We start from the raw sequence: 26,571 nt of genomic DNA on the forward strand, positions 1-26,571 counted from the left end.
TTTTTGATGTTCTCATTTATTTTTTTACCAACTTTTAGTGCTCACTTGATTGCTATAATGAATATTAGAGTGGGATTTGGAACGAAAAATTGGGTTCCTTTGGGTTTAGGAAGAACCTGTGCATTTGTAATCAACTACAATTTTTAAGGTAAAGCCTAAAAGCAAGAAAATACACAAGGATTCTCACCGTCTGTTATGGTGATACAACACCGAGACTATTTACTAATATCTTTCAGACTCTGGACAAATCTATCAACATAACCACTCATATACCCTGGACTTGATAGTGTCTTAGTCCACTTGGCATGGTTCTTCTTCACCATAACACCCACCTCGCTCTCTTCATCCATCACACTTCTAATAGCCTTGCTCAAGCTTTCCTTCGAAAACCACCGATTTGCTTCCCTCTCCACCTCAACAGCAACCTTGAGCTCATTCACCAGTAGCTTGGTGTTCAACATTTGATCGCCCAAGTGCGGCACCAGCACAATCTGATTGTTGGTCAGCAAGGACTCCCACATTGAACCAAACCCACAGTGATTCACAAAGCACCCGACCGACGCATGCCTCAAGATAAATGGTTGCTGAACCCAACCCCCAAACACCACCCCTCTCCCTTTAACCCTTTCCTCAAACCCTTGAGGCAGTGCCTCTTCCACACTATCACATCCCATAGGTGGCTTCAGTACTATCAAAAATGGCAACCCTGTTAGCTCAAACCCTAACACCAGCTCTTGAAATTGGTCCTTCTCAAGAATGTACTGGCTTCCAAATGCGCAATACACCACGGATCCGGGTTCGAACCCCCCTAGCCACTTAGCCCACCTCTCCTCTAACTTGTCTTTCTCATCTCCGAGGCCTAACACCGGGCCAGTTAAAAGCACAGTTTTGTTAAACTGAGCTTCCATGTAATCACACAAATCACCCTCTAACTCTCTGCATGTCCTAATAGATATGGCATCACATTCTCTCAACGCCCTTACCGTCCTGTCGTAAAATGTGATCCCATCTCCAAACGGCATCGTAATGAACATCAAAGACCGGGCCTCTGCCCCGCGAAGCACGACCTTCTTGGAAGGGTACCCGGCCGGCGGATTCTCGAGGTCTTCCGGCGTAATGGGCAGTTTCCTAGCCGGGACAAGTGTTAAGGCAAGAGCTGCCGCGCAAACGACATTGTAGCAAACGGTCTTAATCCCCAGCTTTCTAGCAATCTCTGGTATCCAATACGCAGTGTCGTAGAAGACCATGTCGGGCTTATGAGCCTCTAGGTACTCCTCGAGCTGCTTCCGGGTTTTGTCCACGGCTGCGGCGAGGAGTCCGTTGGCTGACAAGGGGATCTCAGAGGCTGTTTCGATGCCCTCAGGGAGGCCCTCGAAGTGGGGGACTAGGACAGGGCAAAAGATGATAAGGTTGGTGTGGAGGTTGAGGTGTTCGAGTTGGTCTCGAGCTTTCTTGGGAACCAAGATAGTGATGCGGTGGCCGCGAGAGGCGAGCTCGTTGGCGAGGTGGACATAGGGGGTCATGTGACCCATGGCGAACCATGGGAACATCGCTATGTGGAAGCTCGAGGGATCCATAACGATGGTGGTGCTGTCTGCAGTTGTTGGGTTGGTAATAGTAGTAGTATTAATTAGTAGTGCGGGTCAAGATCTGTGATGAAGGCAATTTTTATATGCGAAGTTTTAGGTAGTGGTTAGTGAAATTGATGACCAAGTAAATGTGGTAAAATGCAATGAGTTTGAGGGACGTATGCAGTATTTAAAATAGGTCAAGATCGATTATCAATATATATGATATTGACGTAAGCTGTTAATTAGTGATAGAGAAAAGCTTGGATCGTAGAGATAGAGTTTGAAATAAAAGAGAAAGCTTATCCTCTTTGATATTTAAGCTTTCAAACTAACACCAACTAGAATGGGTGATAAGTTTACAAAAAAAATTACACTACACTCTCACTCACAGTTAAAGAAAGGAAACAAGAATATAACAAAGCAAAAGATGAGAGAAATTGGAAGACTAACTTCTGCGCGCTTTCTTATTGATGAACTCTTCAATGAGTTAATTGAGATAAACTACAACGTACCACTTGATCACTTATATATGGGAATTCTTACAACACAATGCGCATATATATATGAATGCAGTATATGCAATGAAAAATCAAAGTTTGCAACAGGACTGGCCGGCTGCATGCATAGCCCACAATCTAGTAGTAAGAGATGAAAAACAAGGTGGTCGTCTAGAAAACCTATCAAACCAATAATTTCCTCATTTATTTGATTTGCTATTTTAGAACAACCCTAAGACAGTAGCCACTTTCCTAGATACATATGATATACAATATACAATTACTTTTCAAAAAGAGAAGCAGAGGACATGTGATACAAATTAAAGCTAGACTAGCTAGCAATACCAGAGTAATGCAATGAAGTGAATGCAGAGCATTAGCTAGACATATACATATGCATGTAGTGATGTCCGTGACTTAATATATACGCCAAAGCCTTGATTTTGCTAGAACTATCTCGCTTTAGTCAGACTTGAGGAAAATGAAGTTGTAAACCTAGATTTTTGTAGATGAAGTAGCTCCAGGTGATGTGTTAAGCTTTTGATCATTATCTTGTATGGTCAAATTGGAAAGAAAGAAATGCAGCTGTGCATGGGGATGAGTGATGAGTCGAAGCCAAGTGCAGTTATTTATGAAGACTTGGTGGTTCTTTGGAAGGCCTTGATTGACTCCTAACATAGGGTACGTGGAAGTGGAGTGCATCAGTGTGAAGAGTGCGCTTTCTACAACCATGCTAATATAAGCTTCCAATCTGCTTATGGAAAAGATCGTTTATCGTTATATAAAAGCAGTTCCCATCCTACTTAAAAACTGGGTTGGATCCATAAATAGGACATTGCAAAACTAGAAGAGTTTATAAAAACCCCACGCAAGTCACTTTTTTCATCTTCCGTATCAAAGATACACATGCCCGAGCCCGCTTCTTCGTCCAAACTGAACAGAATAGATCTGAAGTATATGCAATTGGACTTGACGCCGGAGTAGTTTGAAGCCTCAATTGAAAAGGAAGAACCTAAAACATTCAAGAACAAGGTTCTATTTCCCAAATTCTTAACTTTGGAGTATGACCAATCGCAATTGCTAAATGGCACCTCAAAAACCCTAAACCCAATGGTTTTATCTTGATAGCCCACTCGTACAACAAGTAAGGTTCCTGCTGATTCCACCAGGTATAATCTGGTCGGATAATCCTTAAAACTTGTATCCCTTGGTATCTGTGGAACAACTACCCGCGTTTTTGCTTTCTTAGGGTCTTCAATGTCACAAACCAAAACACGGCCATGAAGATCCAAGACATAAAATTGCTCCCTATAATAAGTGAGATCAAAGTAGGAATTGTTTCCCCTTTTCCTTGCATCCACTCTAGTCCATTCGTTGTCCTTTTCTTTGCAAAAAGCCAATCCCCTGCGGTAATGATAAAGAACCATGACAACGAAATCCGATGTCAATGAAGGACTTGCTGATAAGGCAAACGACTTTATAAATTCGTATCGGAAGTTCTCTGGTAACTTGATTTGGGTATGATTTAAAGGATGCAATAGCGTTAAAACTTTTGCATCTTTTGATTCAGTTAGCAGCCATCCAAGAGAAGAAAACAACCTTTGACCCTTAACTTCTAGCCCAGAAAGTTCAAAACACTTACCTTTTGTTAAGTTGTATAACTCACGATTGGCCGTGCCCTCCTTCTCGGGTAATATAAGGAACGGAACTTGATGTTTTAATCCACCAGTAAAGTTTTCTTTTGTGGCAGTGGATCTCCATGATTTACAGACCGCCCCAAAAGATAAAAAGTCCTCCATGCAAACCATTAGCTTAGCAATAGAGATAGCAAGATCTTGAGGAAGATCTGACCAGTTAGCCAATGAAGACATCTTTTCTTTTTCTGCCGGTATCTTTGAAGATCTATCACAGCACTCTTTGTTGAAACAATTTGAGGGAGAAGGAATGGCCGGGGCGGTACAAGTACGACCATTTTTTTTTTAAAATACCCTTACATATGTCGATTTTTAATTTTTTACAATATCTATCTATACTATTATTAAGAGAAGAGGATTTGTTAGTCAGAATTTAAAATTTTGACATAAATGACCCTAGAAAATTAATAAACTTTGAGAATTAATTAAATCATAAGGACAATTATGACATTTACAAATTATATTTTTATGAAAAAAATAAACAAAAAAAGAACCCAACACCCACTATTCTCTCCCATTATCTCTTCTCTGCAATAACCGTTTTCTTTTTTATTTTTTGGGAAAAAAAAAAAAAAAAAACTTACACATGCAGAGCATGTGTGGAGAAAAGCTAGTATTATTATTAAGAGAAGAGGCTTTGTTAGCCAAAATTGAAAATTTTGACAGATTTAACCTTGAAATATTAAAAAACTTTGAGAATAAATTAATTTACAAGGATAAATAAAACAATTATAAAATAGATTTTTATTAAGAAAAATTAAAAAGAAATGATTCCACAACCCCACTTTTCTCTCCCACTATTTTCTCTCTGCAATAATTATCCACTTTTTTTTTTTTTTTAACAACGAAATTTTTTTCATACACATGCAGAGCATGTGATTGCAGACTAGTTGGAATATATTAGGAGTTAAATATATGTACAATTAGGTTTTTTTTTCATGATTATTAGTAGGTTTTTCTTTTTTAGGTCGCAAGTTAAACTCATGGCACGTTTACTTACTTGGAATGGAAAATAATCATGAATCGGAGACAAGTGGAATGGGAGAAGAAAGGAATCGGTATTGATTCCGGAGGAATGATTCCTAAACCCATCTTCCCCCTTCGTAATCGAATTCCTGAGTATTCAGGAATCGATTCCTGATAAGGAGGTGGGACCTACATCCATTCCGATTCCTTCATGTGTTAGTAAACGCAGGATTTCTTTTACCCGGAATCATTCCGATTTCTTTATGTGTTAGTAAACGCAGGAATGTTTTTACCCTGTAATCATTCCCTTTCCTTCCAAGTAAGTAAACGTGCCCTCATTGTCCATGTTGGAAAAGGAGTAGGACTCTTCAAGGTACGTTTTCCACCGCAAGGCTAGGGTTTGATCAAAATACTCCAATATTAAATAATAGTGGTAAACCCAACCCCAGGGTTTTCTTTTCTTGTGACCTAAAGATGAGCAACAAGATGATGATCCGAGGAGGCCTGTGGAAGAACACTGAGGATGAGATCCTGAAAGTGGCAGTCATGAAATATGGAATCAACGAGTGGGATCGCATCTCAACGCTGTTGAATCGCAAATCCGCAAAGCAGTGTAAGGCTCGCTGGTTCCAGTGGCTCGAACCCTCAATCAAGAAGGTCGAGTGGACTCGAGAAGAGGACGAGAAGCTTCTCCATCTTGCAAAGCTCATGCCATCACAGTGGAGAACAATAGCCAAAAACGTTAATGGTCGTACTGCATCTCAATGCATTGAGAGGTATGAGAAGCTTCTCGATGCAGCATGTAATGATAACTATGAAGATCCGAGGAGATTGAGGGCAGGAGAGATTGATCCCAACCCCGAGACCAGGCCGGCTCGCCCGGACCCTCTGGACATGGATGAGGATGAGAAGGAGATGCTTTCAGAGGCTCGAGCTCGGTTGGCTAACACCAAAGGGAAGAAGGCTAAGAGGAAGGCTAGAGAGGCGCAGCTCGAAGAGGCTAGAAGGATTGCTTCTCTACAGAAGAGGAGAGAATTAAAGGCTGCAGGGATTGATGATAAGAGTACTTGGAATCAGCAGAAGAGGAAAAGGAATGGAATAGACTACAATGCAGAAATTCCCTTTGAGAAGAGGCCTCCTTTGGGGTTTTATGATGTCGGTGATGAGGACAGAGAAGTAGTATTGGAGCAGCATGATCAGTTTCTCTTGACTATTGAGGAGCTTGAAGGGAAGAGAAGGGTTGATGTGGAAGCTGAGTTGAGAAAACAAGATATTGCAAAGAGCAAAATTTCCAACAAGTTGAATATTGATGATTTTTCCAATGTGGAAACAGTTAGGAAGAGATCAAAACTTATGCTTCCTGCACCGCAGATATCTGACATTGAATTGGAGGAGATTGCTAAGATGAGCAATGCAGGTGATCTTGTTGGTAGCGAGAATGGATTCACAGATGCAAATTATTTCGGGGTTACTCATGCAACTCGTAGATTTGGCTTAACACCATCAAAGGGTACTGTCATTAGGGATGAACTCCATATCAATGAAGGCATTGATGAAGATGATGGAGCAAAATTGAAGCAATTAAAGCATTCTCAGCAGTTCAGAATAAATAACTTGCATAAGGGTTTAAGCAATTTGCCAAAACCCAAAAGTGAGTACCAAATAGTTGTGCAACCAGTCCCAGAAGATAATGAAGAAGCGGGACATCAGGCATTAGTTACAAAGAAGAGATCAAAAGTACTGAATATGAGAGCAGATGAGGATAAGCATGGCGCGGTAGCTGTTCTTCCTAGTACAATTGAGCAGGCTGACCAAATGATCAGAAAGGAGCTTCTTAGCTTAAAAGAGCATGATTGTGCAAAGTATCCAATTGATGAGAAAGTGGTAACTACTTTCGAAGAAGATGAACTGAGGGAGGCTGATTCAATGATAGCTGAAGAAGCTCAGTATCCTGGTGAAGCACACAAAAGCTGCAGTCCTGGTTGTTGTCTATCAAGCATTGCTGAAGATGAGAACCCTGTGGCTTGTTTGCAGAGTGAATTTGAGAAGGTGCAGAATGAATTAGAGAAGGTGAAGAAGAAGGCACAAATCATTGAGAACAAGGTTAAAGTTCGTACAGATGGTTATGAGAAGCGAGCTAAAGATGTTCTTTGGCCAAAAATAGAGGAAACTTTCAAGCAAATGGACACAGCCACAAAAGAACTTGAGTGCTTCCAAGCTTTACAGAAGCAAGAACAATTAGCAGCAACAAGCTGGATAAATAATATGTGGGAGGAAGTTCAGAAACAAAAGGAACTCGAGCAAACTCTGCAAAAGAGGTATGGAGATCTTGTAGTGAAGCTGGAAAAAATACAGCACCAATCCAAAGGCGCAGTACCAATAATGCTCTTCTAGCCATAAGGTGAAATTCTAGTTTATCTTTTAATTTTTTTTCTTCTAATTTTTTATCTGATGATTTCTGGTTTAGGGTGGTACTTAATTAGCTAGCTAATCGAAGTATATGTAGCTTGTAAGTTGGGAGTTTGTAATTGTTTTTGCTCATCTGTTCTGAATGTTATTCTTTTACCTCTTTAATGTTTTGTTGCTTCGTTTACCAAATTAATCAATACATACAACCTCAAGATATATGTCGCTTCTCTGTTGGGACTTAGGAGTTCGTAATTATTTGTTTTTGCATATCCTGCTGTTCTGCACAACCTCAAGAACAAGGGAATCCCAAGGATGATAAAGCTCGTCAATGACAAAGATCATTACATTGTAAAATGAATTTATGATTATTCTTTTGGGTGTGTCAGTATCTATGGTAGATAGATAGTACTTGGATATTTTTTTCTGACTAATTGAGGATTTGAGATTAAGCAGCACCATGACTTGCCCACACGTCTAAAGCACCACAAGGATTTGACAGGAACTCTTCCAAACTATTAGTATTTTAGTTATATTCAAACAAACCACATTGGGCCAATCAACTTGGTTTACATTTTGCATATTGATCGAATGCCCCATATTGAAGGCATAATTTCCATGTGCATGATTTGCTAAGAGATTTTTTATAATTATAACTGCATTTGTATGCCCATTGCTGGACTGAAATATCTGCAACTTCCAGTACTCTGTGCTTTTTCAGGATACTGTGTTGGATTCAGCTGTTGGAGTAGCTCACTTGAAACAAATGGCTGACGATCTTAATTACTTGGTTGATCATCTTTGAAAAGATTGATCAACTGGTGCCAAACGGGCAGCCTTCCTAGAGAGGTGATCACAAGCTTAATTTTCTTTTTCCTTTTTGTGTGAGGAAATCATACTTACAGACTTTTTACCATGCTACAAAATCGAAGATAAGCTTGTTGGTTATTTTCTCTTCTGCACAGGTTTGAATTTCCATATGAGCCTTGGACATAAAAGCTTAGATTGTAACATCATCATCAAAGAGCCACACTACAATGCCTTTTATATCTTACTGCCGGGTAACAGAAAAATTTTTATTTGTTTATTTCAAATACTTCTTTGCAATGATATGATATATAAAGGAAAAAGCAATACCCTATTTCAAAATATTAACAAGGAATTGACGGGTTAATACTATTAATTTTTGTCGATCAAAAGAAAAAGTCGGTACTCTTAATCATATATATATAAGTTTAGTAGTATTTCTTATTTATGGGGTCGGATGAGATTCTTAGTTTAATCTCACTGTCTAAGGCTGAAATAAAAAATAAATAAAAATTACACACACATATATGTACTGTAGCTATAACAAAAGAAAGAGCCTAAAAAACCTTTGGCTGTCGTATAATTGGGGAGAGAAAACCACTCAAACAGGACCCCTTCAGTGTATCTATCTATAAACAAATGCCCCAGCACATGGGAAGTGAGCTGGCTTGACCCTGTCATGAATATGCATCCCCCAACTTCTTAGTTGTTAGACTTTAAAATCTAAATTCTTATCCCTGGAGCAAATCATGGAACATCTGCTCCAAATTAAATGCTATTTCCACATTATAATATGCTTTGTTCTGTAACCATAACACATGGCTTCCCTAGTCACCCCAGCTGGGTTGCCCATAGTTTTAGTTTTAATATTCTTGCATCCCCAAATATAAATAGCTAAACAACAAACCATATGCATTTGGGTGTGCCTTTTACCAGTTGAAAACTTAGATGTGCAATAGTTAGTCGTGTGGAGCCATGGAGCCTATTGATGATGAACCTTTTGAGGCATCCTCAAGTAAGAACCAAAAAGTAGAAGCCAATGATCTTTTGGAAGAGTGTTGGTTCTTTGACAACTTGCTCATCAGAAAGCAAAGGATGTTGAGGTGTTATTCTGATCCTTGTTGCCCTTCATCATCAAGCTTTGGTCAAGAAATGTTGGTGAAGAACTCAGAGGCCAAGAACTCCTTGGTTCGAACACCGTCTTTGCCACTTCAAGTAGGGAGAGGAGAGAAAGTTGAGCAAGCAGTGAGACAGAGTACTCCGAAGAAGAGTATGAGCAAATTGACTCGGCAGACATCACATCAGAAAGTGCTGCAGACACCAACCAAATCACCACCTTGTGTAAGCACGAAAGAAGAAGTTCAAGATAGAGAGAGGAGTGATAGTAGAAGAAGCAAATCAAATGGGCAATCGGTGCAGCGCAGTTTGCTAAGGACACCATCATTGCCACCGTGTTTAGGGAGGGAGGAGAAAAACCAAGACTGTGTTCCACCGCGACCTAAGGTACTAATCATCCTTTATTTTAGAATCACTAGGCATATTATAATTTTAGGACAATGTTAGGCACTACCCAATATTGGGTAATGTTATCTTGTCAAATATTGGCTAGAAATGTCAGCAGAGAGTGAATCTTGACTGCAAGAGTTCCCCTAGCCAACTTTCCACATTCAACTTACCTTGCTATTCACTGGTTGTTCTTAATTATTACATTTGAATCTTGCAGGGCATGACACAATGTTCTAGCATTCCAAGATATCGACCTCCAGTTAGAAGCGCAGAAGGGGAAAATGCAGATGTTAGCAAGGAAATGAGACGCAATTTACTTTGTAGAAAGAGCCTAAGCGACCTTGAAATTGAAGAAGTTCAAGGGTTCAAGGACTTGGGATTCAACTTTGACAAGAAAGATATAGCCCCGAGTGTGATTAGCATACTTCCTGGTTTGCAAGAAAAGAAGCGCAATGAGGATTTAAACCCGGATATGGTACGTCGGCCCTATCTTTCGGAGGCATGGATGGTGCAAAGCTGTGGTCCTCCACCTCCAAATTTGGGTGTAAGTAGGTCTGCCGAAGACATGAAGGCACAAATCAAGTTCTGGGCTAGAGCTGTGGCATCTAATGTGCGCTAGGAATGTTAAAATGTGTCATTGAAATTTTTGTGAGTTATTGACTTGTGCTAATTCAGTCTGATTATATTGTAACAGTATGATTCAATCCCCCAAATCAAATAATCCAATCCAAATTCAATTTATATGGTTTCGTACCAAATTCAATTTATATGGTTTCGTATCCGAATCTCATCTTTTCTTGTCCGTTCAAAATCCAGTATAAACTAACTAATTTCAGGTGTATCGGTTCTTTTCTGTTTCTTTGTGTTTTTATCAAAAAAGAATGAATAATCAAACTTAACACCTCTACCAACATTATGTTAAAACGAAATGTCTTATCCACTGGACCAAATGTTAGTTGACTGCATTGAATAAAATTACAATTAATATTTTCTTACAAGTGTTCTTTTCTTTAGACTGAAATAAACTTTTTGTTGAATGGAAATAAAAACAAAATTAACAAAAAAAACCAAATTGAAAATTGCATAGCAAGATATTTTCAAATATGAAATATCCAAAGCCGACCAGAAATCCAAATGAGCAAAGATGTTATCCAAGAACAGAGCAAAAACCAACCACCAAACCAAGCAACTCCTCTCTCCCTCTCTAAAACCCTCAAATGTTGCAGACCCAACACCTCCTCCGTTCCAATCTCCCCATCTCTCTCTCTCCTCCCCAAACCCACTTTCTCTTTCCTCCCAATCTCTCCTCCTCACCTCTCCATTTTCTCTACAAACCCATCAACCACATCTCCCTCTCAGCGCACTCTACTCCCAGACCGGACCAATGGCTCGCCGAAGTTCCAGAACCTTCCGCCGGAACCGGCACCTATACGATTCCAGACGAAGAGGGTCCCATTGAGATTTTGGATTCTGATTCTCCAGTGTTTGCTACCAGTGATGACCCTTCTTTTATCCAAACTGCCACCAGTGTTCTCCTCACTGGAGCCATCACTGTTTTCCTCTTTCGCTCGCTACGACGTCGTGCGAGGCGTGCAAAAGAGCTGGTAAAGATCATAGCTTTCTCTTCGTTTTTGTGTTCTAATTACTCTGTTGTTTGTGTTAAAGTTTGGAACTTTATGAAATGGGATTAACCCTTTTGTTTTTATCTGTAAGTTTTTGTGTTTGAGATGAATGATGAGGAACTGGGTATTGCTGCTTTGATTGTAATGCCACCCCTTTATGTATTGTTGAGATTTAGTTCAAGTTTTTGTGAGCTGCGTGTTTATGCTCTACTATATTTCTAGTTATGCTCATTTTACATTTTGGAGTGATTGTAATGGATACTCTTTATTTGATTTTACTATGTAAATGTATTGTTTGGATTGTGAGGAATTGAGATTTGACATTGTGCCATTCAGTTTACATTGAAATCCATATGTGGACTTTGATGGAGTAATTTTGGTGCCTAGAAATTTAGGTCTAATGGAGCGAAGAAGTCATTGAAGGAGGAGGCTTTGGATAGCTTGAAAGTGATGGCTTCAGGGTCCATTGAATCAAAGACACCTTCACCTGTTCAGGCATTGTTGGGTGGAATATCTGCCGGAGTCATTGCACTTATTCTTTACAAGTTCACTACTACAATTGAGGCATCTCTCAACCGCCAAACGATTTCAGATAATTTTTCAGTATGTTCCTTGATATCTGATGCCACTTTTAGCAGTTTTTCTCATTTTGCGTAATAAGAAAAGAAGAAAATGACTGGCAAATGTACTGAATACTAGCCTGTTTCTTGGAGTGTCAAGTCTTTTTACTTGATTACTCAATCTAGACTCTGAACACCATACTTGTTTGTCTTCCTTTCAGGTTCGTCAGATTACAATAACAATAAGGTAGGTCCTAGTACTACTTCCTTCAAATGTGCTGTGATTTTTTCCTCCATCTCGAGAATGATCATTTCTAATCTTCTATATGCAGGACCATTATAAATGGGTTGTGCTACCTTGCAACATTTGTTTTTGGCATCAACGCTGTTGGTTTAGTTCTTTATGCTGGCCAGCTTTTCATCAACGATGAGTTTAAAAGTAAAGAAACTGAGAATCAAAGTAACGACCAGTCAGGCTCACCGACTTCAACGGTCGAGAGTCCCACAGACAGTGCTGTGGACAGTAGCAAGGGGGATCAAAGTTCAGATGAGCCACAATAGAAAGGGGTAGAACCAATATTGAGGCAGAGGAATAGGATTTCGTCATTTTAACTGTATGAAAATATCTTTTGAATGGAAGCCATGTAATTTCATGCTGCTTGTTCATCAAATCCTCTCTGCAAGCATTATTATATGATTATAATAGGGGCAATGGTTTATAGAAGCAGTTGTAATGTTTCTGTATCTTGCTCATTCGTCTGGCGAGAAAGTATCAAGAAATGATGATCCAGGAGTTTCAGGCTATTGGATGAAACTTGATACTTCCTTCATACCTACGTCGACTCAATCTTATTTACTAGAATCGGTAGGATGTACACAATTCAACAAAACATGTTGCAGTCCATCTATCATGTGGTATTGTGGTTAATAGGTAAACAATTTCATGTTTGCCTGTCTGTTACCTTGGACACTGTCAAAAGTTGGCAAATTATGAATTCAAAGGGCATCTGCCTTTGAAGAAGCTGCCCATAATTTTGTGCTTTCTGCAAACCTGCAGAATTAGTGAACTTGTATTTAGCTTTGAAAATCTTTGGAGCTGCAAAATCAACTTAGATTTTTGAAAAGGACACAGAATAGTTGAACATGACTTTGCTGATCTATTGAGTTTGCATTAGTTCATGACTTCAGATTGATCCTATCAGAGTAATGTTGCTGGATGAGAATTGACCTACTCGTGAAAAACAGGGGATTTTAACAAACACGGTTTCTGTCAAATCGATCATGTTCAGTTTTGTTACAAAAAAGTTTAGATAGAAATAAGCTTACAGAGCATTTGACTTCCCACATCTCCCTGTTATCTCTAATATGCTTTAGTCTATAGTTTAACCTGTTGCCTCTGAAAAATCTTTACTAGAGGCAGGTGATTGTTGACAGTTAGAACCTTGAGTTTTGCTATCATCTATGTGTGATCTTTCGTGTTGCTCGATAACCCTATGTATTTGGGTTTTTTCTTCAGCAAGTTTCCCCATCAACCTATTGTCATGACTCCTGGCTGGTTGGAACTGATGCAATGGAGTGGAATTCGAATCCAGCTTGTTCAGAATCAACACCATAGTCACTGAACACACAAACATCGGAATTGGACCAAAAACCCAGAGGAGTAAATTAGTGGCAAAATAGATTGCTCTCAACCCCAATGTCCAAAAAAGGCCGCCATGTATCACAGCCTTCTGAACATCACTCAGAGGAGTATCACTGTGTGGCATGCTAATGAGGAAAGTGGCATGGATAAAGCTTCTTATACAGTGTAAGAAAGAAGCTAGAGCTAATAGGAAGCAGGCCAGAATGCTAACGTATTTAATAGAATTCATTGCAGGACTTGTGTCACCATACGTAAAACTAGTGATGCTGTTTGAAGAGTTTAGAACCCACGTTCCAATCAAAGAACTCAAGGCTAAAGAGGTTGAAGCCAAGAAATTTGCTGCTGTTATAGTGCTGGAGATTACTGCTAGGGACTGACCTCGATCCTTTGCTTCAATCTGCACCACAATGAATCAAAGACCCATCAAAGGGTTGGTAGTAATAATTAGAGCTTAATTTGGTTGGTGAAAATAAACTTAGACTGACCTGCAACATTCTCTCAACCCAAGCATTTCTGCAGTGGTTTTCATTGCCAATGACTGTGGTTTCAGGATGCCGTAGGCATCTGTAGAGGAGAAAGAGATGGTAGCACAACATGATTAGCAACCCAGTTGGGACCAAGATTAAATCCAAGTATTCCTTCTTCCAAACCATTTTCTTTTTTTGATTCTCACACACACACACACACACACAGAAATACAACTAGGAATAAAAGAGAAACAAATACTAGTCTCTCTTTCTTTCTCGATCAGCTAAGAGTCTAAGATGAACAAATAAATTGTTAGGTATGGTTGGTTTTAAAATATGTATTATCCTGGCTAAACGTTAAGCTCCCATATAGTGGGTTTGGTTAAGTAGAGGAGATTATTGGATTTACTTGTGAGTTGTGACCGACTTGTCATATGATGATGATGATAAAAACCAAACATTCGGTCCTCATCATCATTTTATATCTTAAATTCTTAACCAAGACCTCTTACGCAGTGTAGTAATTAATTTTATGCGCCACCACATTATTTCAAAGCCTAAAAAAGACGTCGAACACATTTCTGTCAAATCAGAGCTCGATGGTATAAAGGAGAACAAGAATAGCTAGAAAATAGCATTACAATTTGGGAAATGGACAATACCTTAACCCTAGATGGAGCAAAACAAATTTTAACATCCTTATACCTTTTTTTTTTTTTTTTTTTAATATTCAAAGAGAAATTCATTAACTTGAAACAAGAAAAGATCGGGTAATAGCAGAGCAAAAAAGCTGCTGCCCCCATTACATCATTGCCCAGCAAATTCCTTATCCTAATAAACGTAAAAAAAAAAGAAGGAAAAGCTTAATGAATTTATTTCCTCTGTTAATTTCAACCGAAAAATGAATTGCAAAAATATGAATGAGGCTTCTTGCGTGCAATGCCAGATATTACTTGCTTCCAAGCTCATTGTAAGCATTGAGTGAAACAAGACTCTCTACATAGACATGACTCTTGTAATAACTACATACTGGAATTCCGAGATACGTTCTTGATTTTGTCTTTGTATTGTACAAAACCATTTCCCTATCCAAGTCTAATACGATTTCATCGTTTCCCAAAAACCATATCAGCCGTGATAAGGATATCAAATTTCCACATCCCAACGGTTGCGGGATTGTGAGATATTTAGTCCAAGACTCTTTCACCCCATATTCCTTCATCACCCATAGTTCTTTCTGAAAGCGAGAAGTTATGTTGAAAACAAGTAGGCACAAGCACCCTTCTAAAGCACCCACTCTGTACTGATCATAACGTGTATTTGTTCCATAATCAGGTTGTGGCACTTCCATGTATGCCTCACTTGTTAGATTAAGAGAAATAATTACCTTAGTGAACACATCATTTAATATTCTTCTCACCAACCAATATAGAGCTCCACTTACAAAAGTAGCACACTTCTCAGTCAGACTGGCACCGAGAGGATAGTCTTGAATCCTTCTCCAAGAATTTGTTCTTAATGTGTAGATCATTGATTTATAAGTCGCAGTTTTCGACTGGTAAAGCACACTCAGTACCTTGTAGTCGTCACTATTGTAGTCATAACCAAATCCATGTAACATCGGTAAACTATAACTATCCTCACCATTGCCTTCTTTTACTTCAACACACTCTCTGGTACATGGATTCCACAAGAAAACCCTAACCTTATAACTATCATGGACTTCTACACATACCAAACCATCACAAGAACCTCTGATATCGAAATCGAGTCTGGCTTGATGACGATTTTGGCCACCAGCAGGATTAAGCTTCTCGATGAGGACATCAATCGGAATTTCTCGCGGTGTGGATTCTGGAGAGTAACACATTAGATGTAATACCCGAAAAATTCAAGTTAATTTCCGATGACGTTTTGGAAATGATTTCGTGGTCGTGGACACGAGTACGAAGCTTAGAGGAGTGTGGAATTAGTTCGAGCGATTTTATTTTGAAAACTGAACGTTTTAGGGGGGTCAAAGGAGTTGACTTTTTATACATTGGGAAATTGGGAAAACTTCCTTCATGAAAGTTGTAGAGCGCGTCGATACGAGTTCGTGGACATATGGAACGTAATATTCGGAGTTCGTATGAATAAGTTACGAATATTTGAAAATTGGGATTTTCTATAAATATGAAAAAAAATCCGAATATTGCAAATGAGGACAGAATTTCTGGAACTCCAGAAATTTCTCCCCATTTCTCTCCCGAGCCCAGCCGCGACCCCCTCCCTTCGTCACCTTCGTTCTTCCTCATCCGGCCACCGATTGATGTGAAACAAAGTGGGTTTTTCTGGTCTCGACCCCCTTTACGAGTTTGTAGAAGAAATCGAAGTGAAATACGAGCTGTATGAGGCTCTACAAGGTCGAGAAGAGAGCCTCGTCGGAGACGAAATCGCTCTTCCCCACTTTTTCTGGGCTCTACTTTGTCTGGCCATATCTTCCTCTACAGGCCTCCGATCGACCTGATTCCAAAAGCAATTTTTCTCACCGTGAAGTTTTCTACAACTTTTCAGAAGACATCGACTTGAGATAACCATCGTGGTGGCCGCTAGAAGACCGAGAAGCCGCACAGCCGAGCTGGAAATCGTCTTCCTTCGCCACCTTGGTTCTCCCAGCTCCGGCCACTATAGCTCGAGTTCTTTGAGGGCTTTTCTAGCCCAGAGGAAGTAGAAGCTATCCCCAAGAAGGCTTGCAGCGATTTGATCCGGGGTGATCGAATTTTGAAGATTGGGAAACTAGGGTTCTTCGGGTTTCAAAACTTGCGAGGTAAAATTCTACTTTTTGGCTTATAATCTGACTTTGGTGTAGTTATGAAAAGTGAAATTGGAGTTGAGTTGAAGGACTTTGATGTTGGGAGTTTTGTCTAATTTTGACTTCGGATGGGTGGCTGTGCCGCCACTGTGATGGTGGTTTCCGGCGACCTCCGGACACCCCAAGGACAGTTTCTGTCCATTTTTGTGTTCTACGTGTCGATACGATCGTTTGCATATATAATTCATAATTTTTGGATATCGTATGATGAAGTTATGAATTTTTAAGTTTCGATCGATTTCGATCGTTAGATTTGTGATATGTGAAGTTAGGACCGTCAGATGGACTTGTAGTTTTGATACGATGATCTTATGACTGTCCCAGTGGCTTTGTGTGGTCATGGGCGAAGATCCGACCGTTGGATCTTCGTATAAATGCAAAACGGTGATTAGGGAGGCGATTCGTGAGAATCCGTCCGTCGGATTTTTGTATAAATTTGTGAAGATGTTAGTAAGGACGATTCAGGAAGATCTGACCGTTGGATCTTCGTGATGATTTTTGGGGGGTGATCCTAAAGGCGATCCGTGAGGATCCGACCGTTGGATCATCATTTAATTTCGATCCGACCGTTGGATTGTCGTTTGAGTATGTTTTTGAGCTATTGGCTAAGTTAAGGTCATGTGTGATTAGGTGATTGACGGTTTCCCTTGGGTGAACGATTTCGGTGTGTATTGTGTTGAATTGAAGACGCAGCGGGAATATCGAGGTGAGTAAATCGCACATGGTTCATTCACGAACCGAAATTCGGTGATTTTATTTAATTGAGAAATTGTGGAAATTGTTTTACGAAAATAAATATTTGTTTTAAATTATATGGACTTGATCGACTACGGTCCATAGGTAAGTAAAATGTATTTAAACTATAAAAATGAATTTCTAGATTTTATTGCATGTGAACTATAGTTGGTATTAGTGGTCACTCTTGTGTGGGTGACTACGTATATATATATTTACGTGGAATATATATTGGATGGTGTGATTTACTGAGTTATATTTTGAGCATTACCCTTGGAATATGTGATTTATCTTAGATGTTGTGTTGTCTATGATAATGGGTAATTGAGTAAAGTGCGATAGTTGAGTCGTTGAGATGAATTAAATGAGGAGTCGAGTGAATTGAGAAAAGCAGTCATTCGTAAGGTGAACCTTGGCCCAGGTGACACTTTACGATACAGTTAGAGCTCTAGTCTGTCTGCCATCATACTGCTTGGGGGATAAACGAGTTATCATATGCCCTTGGGTATGACATGACATACTGAATGGGGTGATTAATATAATTAATCATAAGCCTGTAAGTATGATATACTGAATGGGGTGATTAATCTAATTAATCATAAGCCTGTAAGTATAATATACTGCATGGGATGATTTATATAAATAAATCATAAGCCTGTGAGTATATATTGAGTAAACAGTTGTTTGTTTTTGAGTAGTCATGTTGAGATGTGAGTTGATTGATGCTTGAAGTGACATTGTACACTTCAATTATTATGCAAAGAAAATACTTGAGTTAAATTTATGCATGAGTTGATTTGGTTACTTTAAATCGTGCAATCCTTTCATTTACTCATACGAGCTTTGCAAAAAGCTTACCGGGTTTGTATTGTTGCAATCCCGGTACACTATTCAAACGGTGTAGCGGGTAATCCTGCAGGTCAGGAGAATCAGGGCGGTGATCGAGCGGGTTAGAGTATTTGTTATAGTTTTACAGCATTTGTAATAGTGAGGTGAGTTAAGCTCATTGAGCCTTACAATTTGATTTGGTGAGAGTGTGTTGTAATAATTAACTTGAGGATTTGATTTATTGTAATATTGAGAGGTGTGAAGTGTGGTTGTTTGTGAGAAAAAAATTCAGGACGTTTATTCTATTAAGTTGTATAATTCATGTTTCGGATTTTAATTGTATTTAAAATTCGGGGCGTGACATTAGAACTTTAGATTCCCGACTTATGATCAGTCTTTTGGAAGTCGTGCTGCTGCTGTAATAATTTTGAGCACATAGAATTGGATGATGTTTTTTCACGAACTCAGTACTTGAGATTAAGGACAGCCATGACTTGCACACAGCTTTAAATTGTAGCAAAGACTTGACAGGAAGTCTTGCAAGTATTTCAAAGATTATCTCGAAGGGAAGGTGAGGAATGGCTGATGATGACCCTTGTTGCTTTGGCTTTCTTGAACGTGCTTCTCTAACAGAATCCATGCTTTTTGATCAAATAAGAATTTTTAGGGTTTGAGTACCAAAGAGGTTGTATTTTACGTGTACGTGGCATACCTAGCACGAGGTTTATATAGAGGAGAGTACGGATTGTAACCCTAAAGCCACGGTGCAGCCTCCATAGGAAAATATCGACCCAAAAGAATTAGATTTTTCTATTTCTAGTAAACAAGAAGAGGTGATTTTTTTTACGGCAGGCTTCTGTTTTGCTGGGCTTATTTTGTTTTGTTATTCTCTGGGTATACAACACTTAACAAGTACCAAGAGGAAATGAGACCTGCAAAACTAAAAATCACTCCGACACCAGAGTCAATGTCAAGTCAAGAGGAGTCAAAAATGAAATTGAGTTGATATTTGTTACCTTGCTAGCCATCATTCCTGCCCCTCTTTTCAGCCTGAGTTTGAGAATTTATATTGCTTGTATTCTTGATCCTCACTTCATGGTCCTGAACCCATATTGTACTTCATATTGTAATCGGAGGAGTGGTATTTTCACATTCTTCCACTATCCGATCATGTTTTACCGTCTATTACCGTATTTAGTTGTTGTTGTTTTTTTTTTTTTTTTCGGCTTCAATTGTTGAACCTCCTTGAGTAGTGCTACATACACCAAAAAATTATACAAAAAACTAAAACCAAAGGATGTGGCATCCTACGTGGCGTATATCCAGTCATCACCTTCAATTAAATAATTTGCAGCATATTATCTATCTAATAATATTCATTTTCAATTAACCTAAAAATGTAAAAAAAAAAAAAAAAAATTTAAAATAACTTCCTTATATAAAAGGAAGACGTGATGATCAAACAAAGCAATCTATAACTCTGCAAATTTAACGGTTCACAAATGTATAGAAAGAGGTGGATGATTATAGATAACCAGCCTTGAAAAATTAAACTTTTTTTTTAGAAGAGAAAAAAAAAATAAACATAACTGAAGTCATGTAATCTAGCTAACTAAGATGTCGCTCATCTTTAGAAATTAGAAGCATCGACCTTCGATTCTTCAACTATTGATTAAGGCACTTGTAGAAATTAGGAAAATGCTTCAGATCCCAAAATGTTATACAAAAAACCTATACCAAATGAGGTGGCATGTGCCACATCATCATCTCAATCTTAATAATTTCCCGCATGTCTTCCTATTTTATTCTTCTTTATTTAAAATAAAAATCAACAATTAAATTTTTTATTTTGATAGAACACCTCCAGAGTCCTCCACAGTAAAGATGACCCGCCATAGCCATAGCCATGAAATCGAGAATACAAGCAAAGATGAGGACAAAATTATAGACAATAATCCGATAAAACTGTCAAAGAAGGACAAATCATGCAAATGCACTTTACTATTCCTCCGGCCTCCAATTCAAAGCCAAGAATACTTTCTGCATCAAAGTATTGATTAAGGCACCTTTCCTCAAGTGCCTTAATCAATAGTTGAAGAATCGAAGGTCGATGCTTCTAATTTCTAAAGATGAGCGACATCTTAGTTAGCTAGATTACATGACTTCAATTATGTTTTTTTTTTTTTTTCTCTTCTAAAAAAGAAAAAAGTTTAATTTTTCAGGGCTGGTTATCTATAATCATCCACCTCTTTCTATACATCTGTGAACCGTTAAATTTGTAGAGTTATAGATTGCTTTGTTTGATCATCACGTCTTCCTTTTATATAAGGAAGTTATTTTTATTATTTTTATTTTTTTTACATTTTTAGGTTAATTGAAAATGAATATTATTAGATAGATAATATGCTGCAAATTATTTAATTGAAGGTGATGACTGGATAAACGCCACGTAGGATGCCACATCCTTTGGTATTAGTTTTTTGTATAATTTTTTGGTGTATGTAGCACTACTCCTGGTTTTAATACTAAAACCAAAATTTTACGCTCCCATATTTAAGATATTTAAGCTCCGCTGGTGACAGCCATTTGAAAGGCTTGGGATCCGGTAACTAACTTTTGTTTTTCTATTCCTTGAATCTTTAGAGAAAGACTCTATCTGCCTAGCGACTCTAGAAACTCTTGGGTAAACTATCTCAGCCAGCCGGGCAAGCCATACAGTCCCCTTTTTTTCAGTTTAGTGGTTGTGGCAAAGCAAATGTGAGTCCGACCAAAAGGACTTCACGAGAAGTCTTCTCTTTACATCATAGTAAGGGTGGGTTCGGTTTGATTCGGTTCGGTTTTAGGCCAAAACCGAGAACCGAACCGAACTAGAACTCGGTTCGGTTAGGTTCGGTTCGGTTCGGTTTTCCATTTTTCAAACATCAACACCGAAAACCGAACCGGACCGGTCGGTTCAGTTCAATTTAGTCCAGTTCGGTTTTTTTGTTAAATAAAAATTATTTAATACAAATGTTTCTTTTTTTTTTTGAAGTCCTGCTTGATGGTTCTTTTTCTATTTTAACCAGCCTTTTAGGCTCCTTGCTCACCAATATACTTATAGAAATTACATTGGAAACTTGGAAATTAGAAATCGAGGCCATTGGAGCCTTCTCGATATGGCCATTGGAGCCTCCTCAATATGGAAAAAAATCAAGGCCATTGGAGCCATTTCAATACGGAAAGAAAAAAGAAAAAAAAAAGCTAAAAACATTATCTAGAAATATATCCTCTAAACAGCTACAAAGTTTTGATAATTAGTTCTTGATACCTGCAAAGTGAGACGGAAATGCTTTAGCCCAAATACATTGGACAAAAAAGAAGTTGATACTGACATGCTTTAAGGGCAATAAGAGCTTCGTACACAATTGCTTCTTGAAACACAAAACACAAATAATTAGAGGGAAACGTTACCTCATAAACTTTATGATTAGGATAGTCCAAATCTACATCATCATAGCCGGATAGTCCTGCTGCTGCAATAGCACTCCACTTCTGTACATTCAGGATAGTCCCCAATTCTCACCATAATCCAGTTAGATTCCAAATTAAAACAGTCTCCTTACATATGCATTCCTTTCTTTTTGCTTCAAAGGAAAGAGTAGAAAGCACAAATAATGACTCAAGCAGAGTTAATAAGGAGAATGAAAGATATTTTCAAGTTGTAGATACCTGCAGTGAAGACAAGCACATGCTTTGATTTCTGATCTGCTTGCAAATCATATCCTTGAGGTCACTAGATCCAAGTCTTGCAGATAAACATAACCAAAAGAATGCAATTTATCGATCAAATCTAGACAACAAGTCTACATAACTAGATAGCAAAAATGCTTACATACATGTGGTCAGACTCAAGAAAGGACTAAACTATGGATCTGCTGATCAACATAAATGAAGCCAAGAACATTGAAAAAAACAATACACATTCGTCTGCATAGATGCTATTGAATGTTAAATTGCTTGACATATGATTCCATCTTGCAAAGAAGGTTCAGAATAAACATGTTTACCCAAGATTTTCTTTTAGGGGTTTTGTCCATTTACACCATTTTTAGATATTTTTTTCCCACTAACCATTAAGTTTTTTTAATTCTCTCTTACCCAAAACACTCTAAGGAGGTCTTCCCTAATACCCCATTAAGATTTTTTTTTAAATTTTTTTTTTAATACCATTTTACCCTTACCCCTTTGTTACTTAGAGAGAGAGAGAGAGAGAGAAAATGGAAGAGAGAGAAACCATGGGAGACTTCGCCGTAGCCCGGTGACCGGCCGCCGGAATCCGGTGGCCGGATTCCGGTCACTCGCTACCGCCCACCTGAATTTGCTGAAAATCTCACCGGAAAGTTTTTTTGCCCCCAATAGACCTCTATTGCCCCCCAATAGACGACTATTAACCATGTATTGCCCCCCAATAGATGACTATCAGCCATGTATTGCCCCCCAATAGAGGGACAATAGACCTCTATTGCCCCCCAATAGTCGTCTATTGCCCCCAATAGACGACTATCAGCCATGTATTGCCCCCCAATAGACGTCTATTGCCCTCCAATAGGACTTTTAATCACCAGAATGAGAGTTAATCTCCCTAAATTTAGACAAATAAAACTTTGATTATAGAAAAAAAAAAAAAAAAAAAAAAAAAGGAGATTACATCAATTCAAAACGTCTATTACCCTCCAATAGACTCCTATTGCCCCCCAATAGACATTCAAAACTTTTTTTTCTTTCACTATCCCGTTACTTAAAAAAAAAAAAAAAAAAACTGATTTGGGCACCCATGTCATCTTCTCCCATCTTTCCGATTGCAGACCCGGGACCGGAAGTAGTCTTCTGGCGAGGCAAAGATCGTGGATAATGTCGCTGACGTCCTCCGGGAGCTCGAGCCTAGAGCCTCCATGTCACAATTCCCCTCCACAACCCCAAAATCGGAGTCGCCGGAGACCAAAACGGAACGGGCTGTTACCTGAGACTGCTCGACGCGCTGCTAGAACCGATCCATAAGGAAATTGACTTGGTTCTCGCAGTCCGACGACAAGTCGTCGGTGTTGGAAATGGAATTGGGCTCCGAAACGACGTCGTCGCGGTTCCGCTTGGTGTGGATTGTGGAATGGTACTGGGAAAAGATGTCGTCTTCGCAGACAAAGTCTTCGTCGTCTTCTTCGTGGACGGTGACGAACTGGGTCGGCGGGAAATCAGGATCGGAGGACATGTAGAGGTCGAAGTCATTGGAGGACCAGTTGGGGAGGGATTCGAAGGCTTGTTTATATGGTTGTCCTCGTCGGCGAGGGTGAGGAGAGAGAGAGAGGGAGTGTGTTGCTCGTGCCGGAGAGAGAGGACAGATAGAGGAGCATGGCATCAATGTCTTTTTCCAATTAGGCTGAGGGCAAAAATGTCATTTTACTTCAAATAGGGTAAGTGAGAATAAAAATCTCTTGTTGGGGTAAGTGGGATAACTTTGTCCAATTTTGGTGCTTTGGGTCAAGGACCCATTCTTTTAAGTTCAAGTATAACCTGCCTAGCGTAAGCAACCTCTATTGTGCTTTAGATCTGAAACAGGGGAACAAAAAGGAAGACTAAGCACAGTTTCTTTCTTTTCCTACTCAAACTTGATTATTTATGTATCAAATACTTGGCTAACCCAGCAATTCTTTCTTGTACAGTTTTATATATATTCAATTTTCATATGACTAAAGCCATTCAATCAAAACGTCTATTTCACATTTTCACATAAATCTTTATAACTGACATACATAACTCCCAAAGTTCATAAATTTAGACCCGAAATTACATAACTCCCATTCCAAACCAATCGCACAACCAAAATTACAGATCTTATCATGAAAAGTGGGGAAGAATAATATATATGAAGTGCTTACCAACTATAAAGCTCCATGCCTTCAATTCTCCATATCGCCAAGGAACAGACAACATGAGCTCCTCATTCGAGACTGGATTCAAGTTACTCCTTACTATAGTTGTCTGAATAGTATACATCGTCACCAATAAATAGAAATATCAGTCTGATGTGAAACACAGTTTAAATAATTTGATAAATAGAAAAAGAGAGTACCTTTCTACGAAGATATTCATCGGGGATGTCGAACTCTTCCGATCTCGTCGGCCCTGTACCCGAACTAAGCTTCGGCCGAGAATGGTTTGGATCTAGAAGACGGTGTTGACGAACCCATCACTTGTTGATAGCGCCGGTGATGACGACTTCCATATGGAACCGTTTGGTGTCTTGATCGGTGTTTGATCTGGTCATATTGGAGTTCGATCTATGTGCGATGTACCTGTGTGAGAGTGTGATGGAGGAAGAGAGGCGGTGTTTGGCTCCAATTTTGCTGCAGCTGGTCAACAGTCTCTTTTCTTGCGCGGGCGTGCCAGCACCGTTCGGGTGCGGTCGTCGGGGATGTCCCTTGACCTGACTTCTTTCAAGCAATTGTGGACGAGGAGAGCACCAACCTCGTCGTGGGATTCTTTGTGCCTCGTGGTGAGGACTTTTGCTGAGCTTCTTGAAAATCACCAAATCGATACTCGATGTTGTAGATCGAGCAGAGCGAGAACCACCGGGAAGTGAGGAGAACTTGCTAAAGCGTGACATTAGCTTGGCTGGGTTGCTAGGGCGTTACCCTTGCTTGGCTGGTTCTGTAACCGTTGTGGTCGCGGCACTACCGTCGGCTCCCGAGGAGACTAGGACCGAAGCACGTTGACAGAGGGTTTGGTGGCACTGAAAGTCGGCTTCTGAGAAGACTAGGACTAGGAGTGTGATCACCAGTAAGAGAAAGAGAAGGAGAGAAGTTGCTCTTAGAGAGGTTGCTCTAGAGAGAACTTAGATCATCTTAGAGATGTTTTGATGTTGTGTTGTGAATGTGTTTTTTAGAATGAGAGAAGAAGGTGTTTATATAGGGAAGAAAAAGAAGAGTGAAATGATGAGTGGAAGAAAAATAATGAAAGTAGATCTAAGTTCACTTGTAAAATATGGAAAAGATAGAGAAAAGATGAAATGAAAGCAAAGCATGAAGGTGCAGCAACATGGAAGTGGTGATGATCTATTAAAGAGATTGTAGAAGTAAAATATATCCAAGGAAAAAGAGAAAAGCATCTAGCTTTCTTCATGTGGGTAGGAAACATGAACATGTGAATATTGAGCTGGTTTTAGGTCAGTTTCTGCCCCTTTATTCCTTCAATTATTTCTCCAACAAGACTTCATTATATGCCTTCGACTTCTTCATATGAAATGTTCCACTATGAGTGTAGATCATCCTGACAAATTTTCAGATTTTTATTCCATGTGGTTGGGCCGAAAATGCTGCTGGACCTCTTACAGGTCCAGTTTTCCAGTTTTGCTTCTGTAGAAAATTGGGCTGATTGTTTGAAGGCCTTCCACTCAAAAAAAGCTCTGGCACTCTTCATAAGAAATGATCATTGGGCTGTCTAGAATGGATCTGCAGAGTTTCAGCTCATTTCAAGTTCATTTGGTCAGTCTGCCGCCCCTACTTCCTTGTTTAGCTCGGTTTCTCCTAGCCGAAGTAGGAAAATGTGCTAAAGTTGACTTTTCATGTTTCCATGCTTCCATGCTTTCATAGTAGGCTTTATTTAGCCTCTAAATATATATTTCGAACTTTTCGACAATATATAGCTTGAGCCACTGATATTGGCTCAATTTCTCCAAGACACGCCTTGTCAGGCCAAAATGTTCATTTTGGGTCCAAACAGGCGGAAAAGAGAGAAAGAGGAACTGACGAAGGGAAAAGTGAGGCTATCAGAAACTATTTATATTGCGTTACTCGTTAAAACGACGTCGTTTTGGTATCTTCGGTTTTTTTTTCGGTTTGGTTCGGTTTTTGACACCCGAAAACCGAACCGAACCTGTTTGGTTCAGTTTGGTTTTTTCATTTCGGTGCGGTTTTTACTCGATTCGGTGTTTTTCGGCTTCGGTTCGGCTTTCGGCTCGGTTTTTTTCGGTTTCCCGAACCCACCCCTACATCATAGTTGCTTCTCGAATATAGGTCTTCACTTTCACAATAGTGAAGATCGATTCGGTTCAAATATGTTTGCCCTTTTTCTCTTCTACAATGACTAGGAAACACAGAGCAATCCATAAGCTACAAGGAATCTGAATAATGTAAATAAGAGGGTAAACAAATTAGGGTAGAAGAGTAACTTTTCAAATATTAATAAGTATGTGAATCCTGTAGCCACTGACTCTGAAAAGAGAAAGGAGAAGTTCCGGCATGGAGCTCGAGTCCCTATCTAAAGGTTTGTGATTTACTGTGGCTCAAACGCAAAGCTGCATTTCTCTGCTACGCCATTATGTAAATCTACCAGTGCACTCTGCTCTAAGAAGAAGCCCATGTGTTTCACCACCTTACATACATAC

At 39.3% G+C, this 26,571-nt stretch overlaps 7 protein-coding genes and 2 long non-coding RNA genes across 10 annotated transcripts; 4 read left to right on the forward strand and 5 right to left on the reverse strand.

The window, feature by feature from the left end:
- Window positions 1-89: 89 nt before the first annotated feature.
- LOC133734500 (UDP-glycosyltransferase 79B6-like) lies at window positions 90-1,591 on the reverse strand. The gene has a single exon (XM_062162133.1). It carries the CDS (start codon window positions 1,575-1,577, stop codon window positions 216-218), a length of 1,362 nt encoding a protein of 453 aa, XP_062018117.1. The 5' UTR covers window positions 1,578-1,591; the 3' UTR covers window positions 90-215.
- Window positions 1,592-2,871: 1,280 nt separating this feature from the next.
- Window positions 2,872-3,939, reverse strand: LOC133730942 (F-box protein At4g35733-like). Its single transcript, XM_062158438.1, has one exon. It carries the CDS (start codon window positions 3,937-3,939, stop codon window positions 2,872-2,874), a length of 1,068 nt encoding a protein of 355 aa, XP_062014422.1.
- A 1,263-nt stretch (window positions 3,940-5,202) lies between these two features.
- Window positions 5,203-7,981, forward strand: LOC133730943 (cell division cycle 5-like protein). Its single transcript, XM_062158439.1, has 2 exons — window positions 5,203-7,129; window positions 7,856-7,981. Exon 1 carries the CDS (start codon window positions 5,203-5,205, stop codon window positions 7,120-7,122), a length of 1,920 nt encoding a protein of 639 aa, XP_062014423.1. The 3' UTR covers window positions 7,123-7,129; window positions 7,856-7,981.
- Window positions 7,982-8,389: 408 nt separating this feature from the next.
- On the forward strand, window positions 8,390-10,214 carry LOC133732863 (uncharacterized). The gene is made up of 2 exons (XM_062160466.1): window positions 8,390-9,444; window positions 9,665-10,214. Exons 1-2 carry the CDS (start codon window positions 8,917-8,919, stop codon window positions 10,064-10,066), a joined length of 930 nt encoding a protein of 309 aa, XP_062016450.1. The 5' UTR covers window positions 8,390-8,916; the 3' UTR covers window positions 10,067-10,214.
- Window positions 10,215-10,576: 362 nt separating this feature from the next.
- Window positions 10,577-12,282, forward strand: LOC133728085 (uncharacterized). 2 transcript variants are annotated; one of them, XM_062155495.1, is made up of 4 exons: window positions 10,577-11,051; window positions 11,457-11,672; window positions 11,851-11,876; window positions 11,962-12,282. In XM_062155495.1, the coding sequence occupies exons 1-4, from the start codon at window positions 10,665-10,667 to the stop codon at window positions 12,188-12,190; spliced, it is 858 nt and encodes a 285-aa protein (XP_062011479.1). In that variant the 5' UTR covers window positions 10,577-10,664; the 3' UTR covers window positions 12,191-12,282. The 2 variants fall into 2 exon arrangements, with proteins under 2 accessions (XP_062011479.1, XP_062011480.1); XM_062155496.1 differs by having other exon boundaries at window positions 10,919-11,051; window positions 11,465-11,672.
- A 298-nt stretch (window positions 12,283-12,580) lies between these two features.
- On the reverse strand, window positions 12,581-14,066 carry LOC133728087 (uncharacterized). Its single transcript, XM_062155497.1, has 2 exons — window positions 13,757-14,066; window positions 12,581-13,668 (listed from the first exon to the last, which is right to left on the reverse strand). The coding sequence occupies exons 1-2, from the start codon at window positions 13,922-13,924 to the stop codon at window positions 13,012-13,014; spliced, it is 825 nt and encodes a 274-aa protein (XP_062011481.1). The 5' UTR covers window positions 13,925-14,066; the 3' UTR covers window positions 12,581-13,011.
- Window positions 14,067-14,687: 621 nt separating this feature from the next.
- On the reverse strand, window positions 14,688-15,608 carry LOC133730944 (F-box/kelch-repeat protein At3g06240-like). The gene has a single exon (XM_062158440.1). It carries the CDS (start codon window positions 15,606-15,608, stop codon window positions 14,688-14,690), a length of 921 nt encoding a protein of 306 aa, XP_062014424.1.
- Window positions 15,609-15,949: 341 nt separating this feature from the next.
- On the forward strand, window positions 15,950-18,457 carry LOC133733645 (uncharacterized). Its single transcript, XR_009857817.1, has 3 exons — window positions 15,950-16,544; window positions 17,220-17,295; window positions 18,229-18,457. It is a non-coding gene; the product is annotated as an uncharacterized LOC133733645 (long non-coding RNA).
- A 3,383-nt stretch (window positions 18,458-21,840) lies between these two features.
- Window positions 21,841-24,508, reverse strand: LOC133727795 (uncharacterized). Its single transcript, XR_009855359.1, has 3 exons — window positions 24,259-24,508; window positions 24,065-24,167; window positions 21,841-21,936 (listed from the first exon to the last, which is right to left on the reverse strand). It is a non-coding gene; the product is annotated as an uncharacterized LOC133727795 (long non-coding RNA).
- Window positions 24,509-26,571: the final 2,063 nt, after the last annotated feature.

The sequence above is a fragment of the Rosa rugosa genome, chromosome 2 (genome assembly GCF_958449725.1).
Source record: "Rosa rugosa chromosome 2, drRosRugo1.1, whole genome shotgun sequence".
NCBI classification, from domain to species: Eukaryota; Viridiplantae; Streptophyta; class Magnoliopsida; order Rosales; family Rosaceae; genus Rosa; species Rosa rugosa.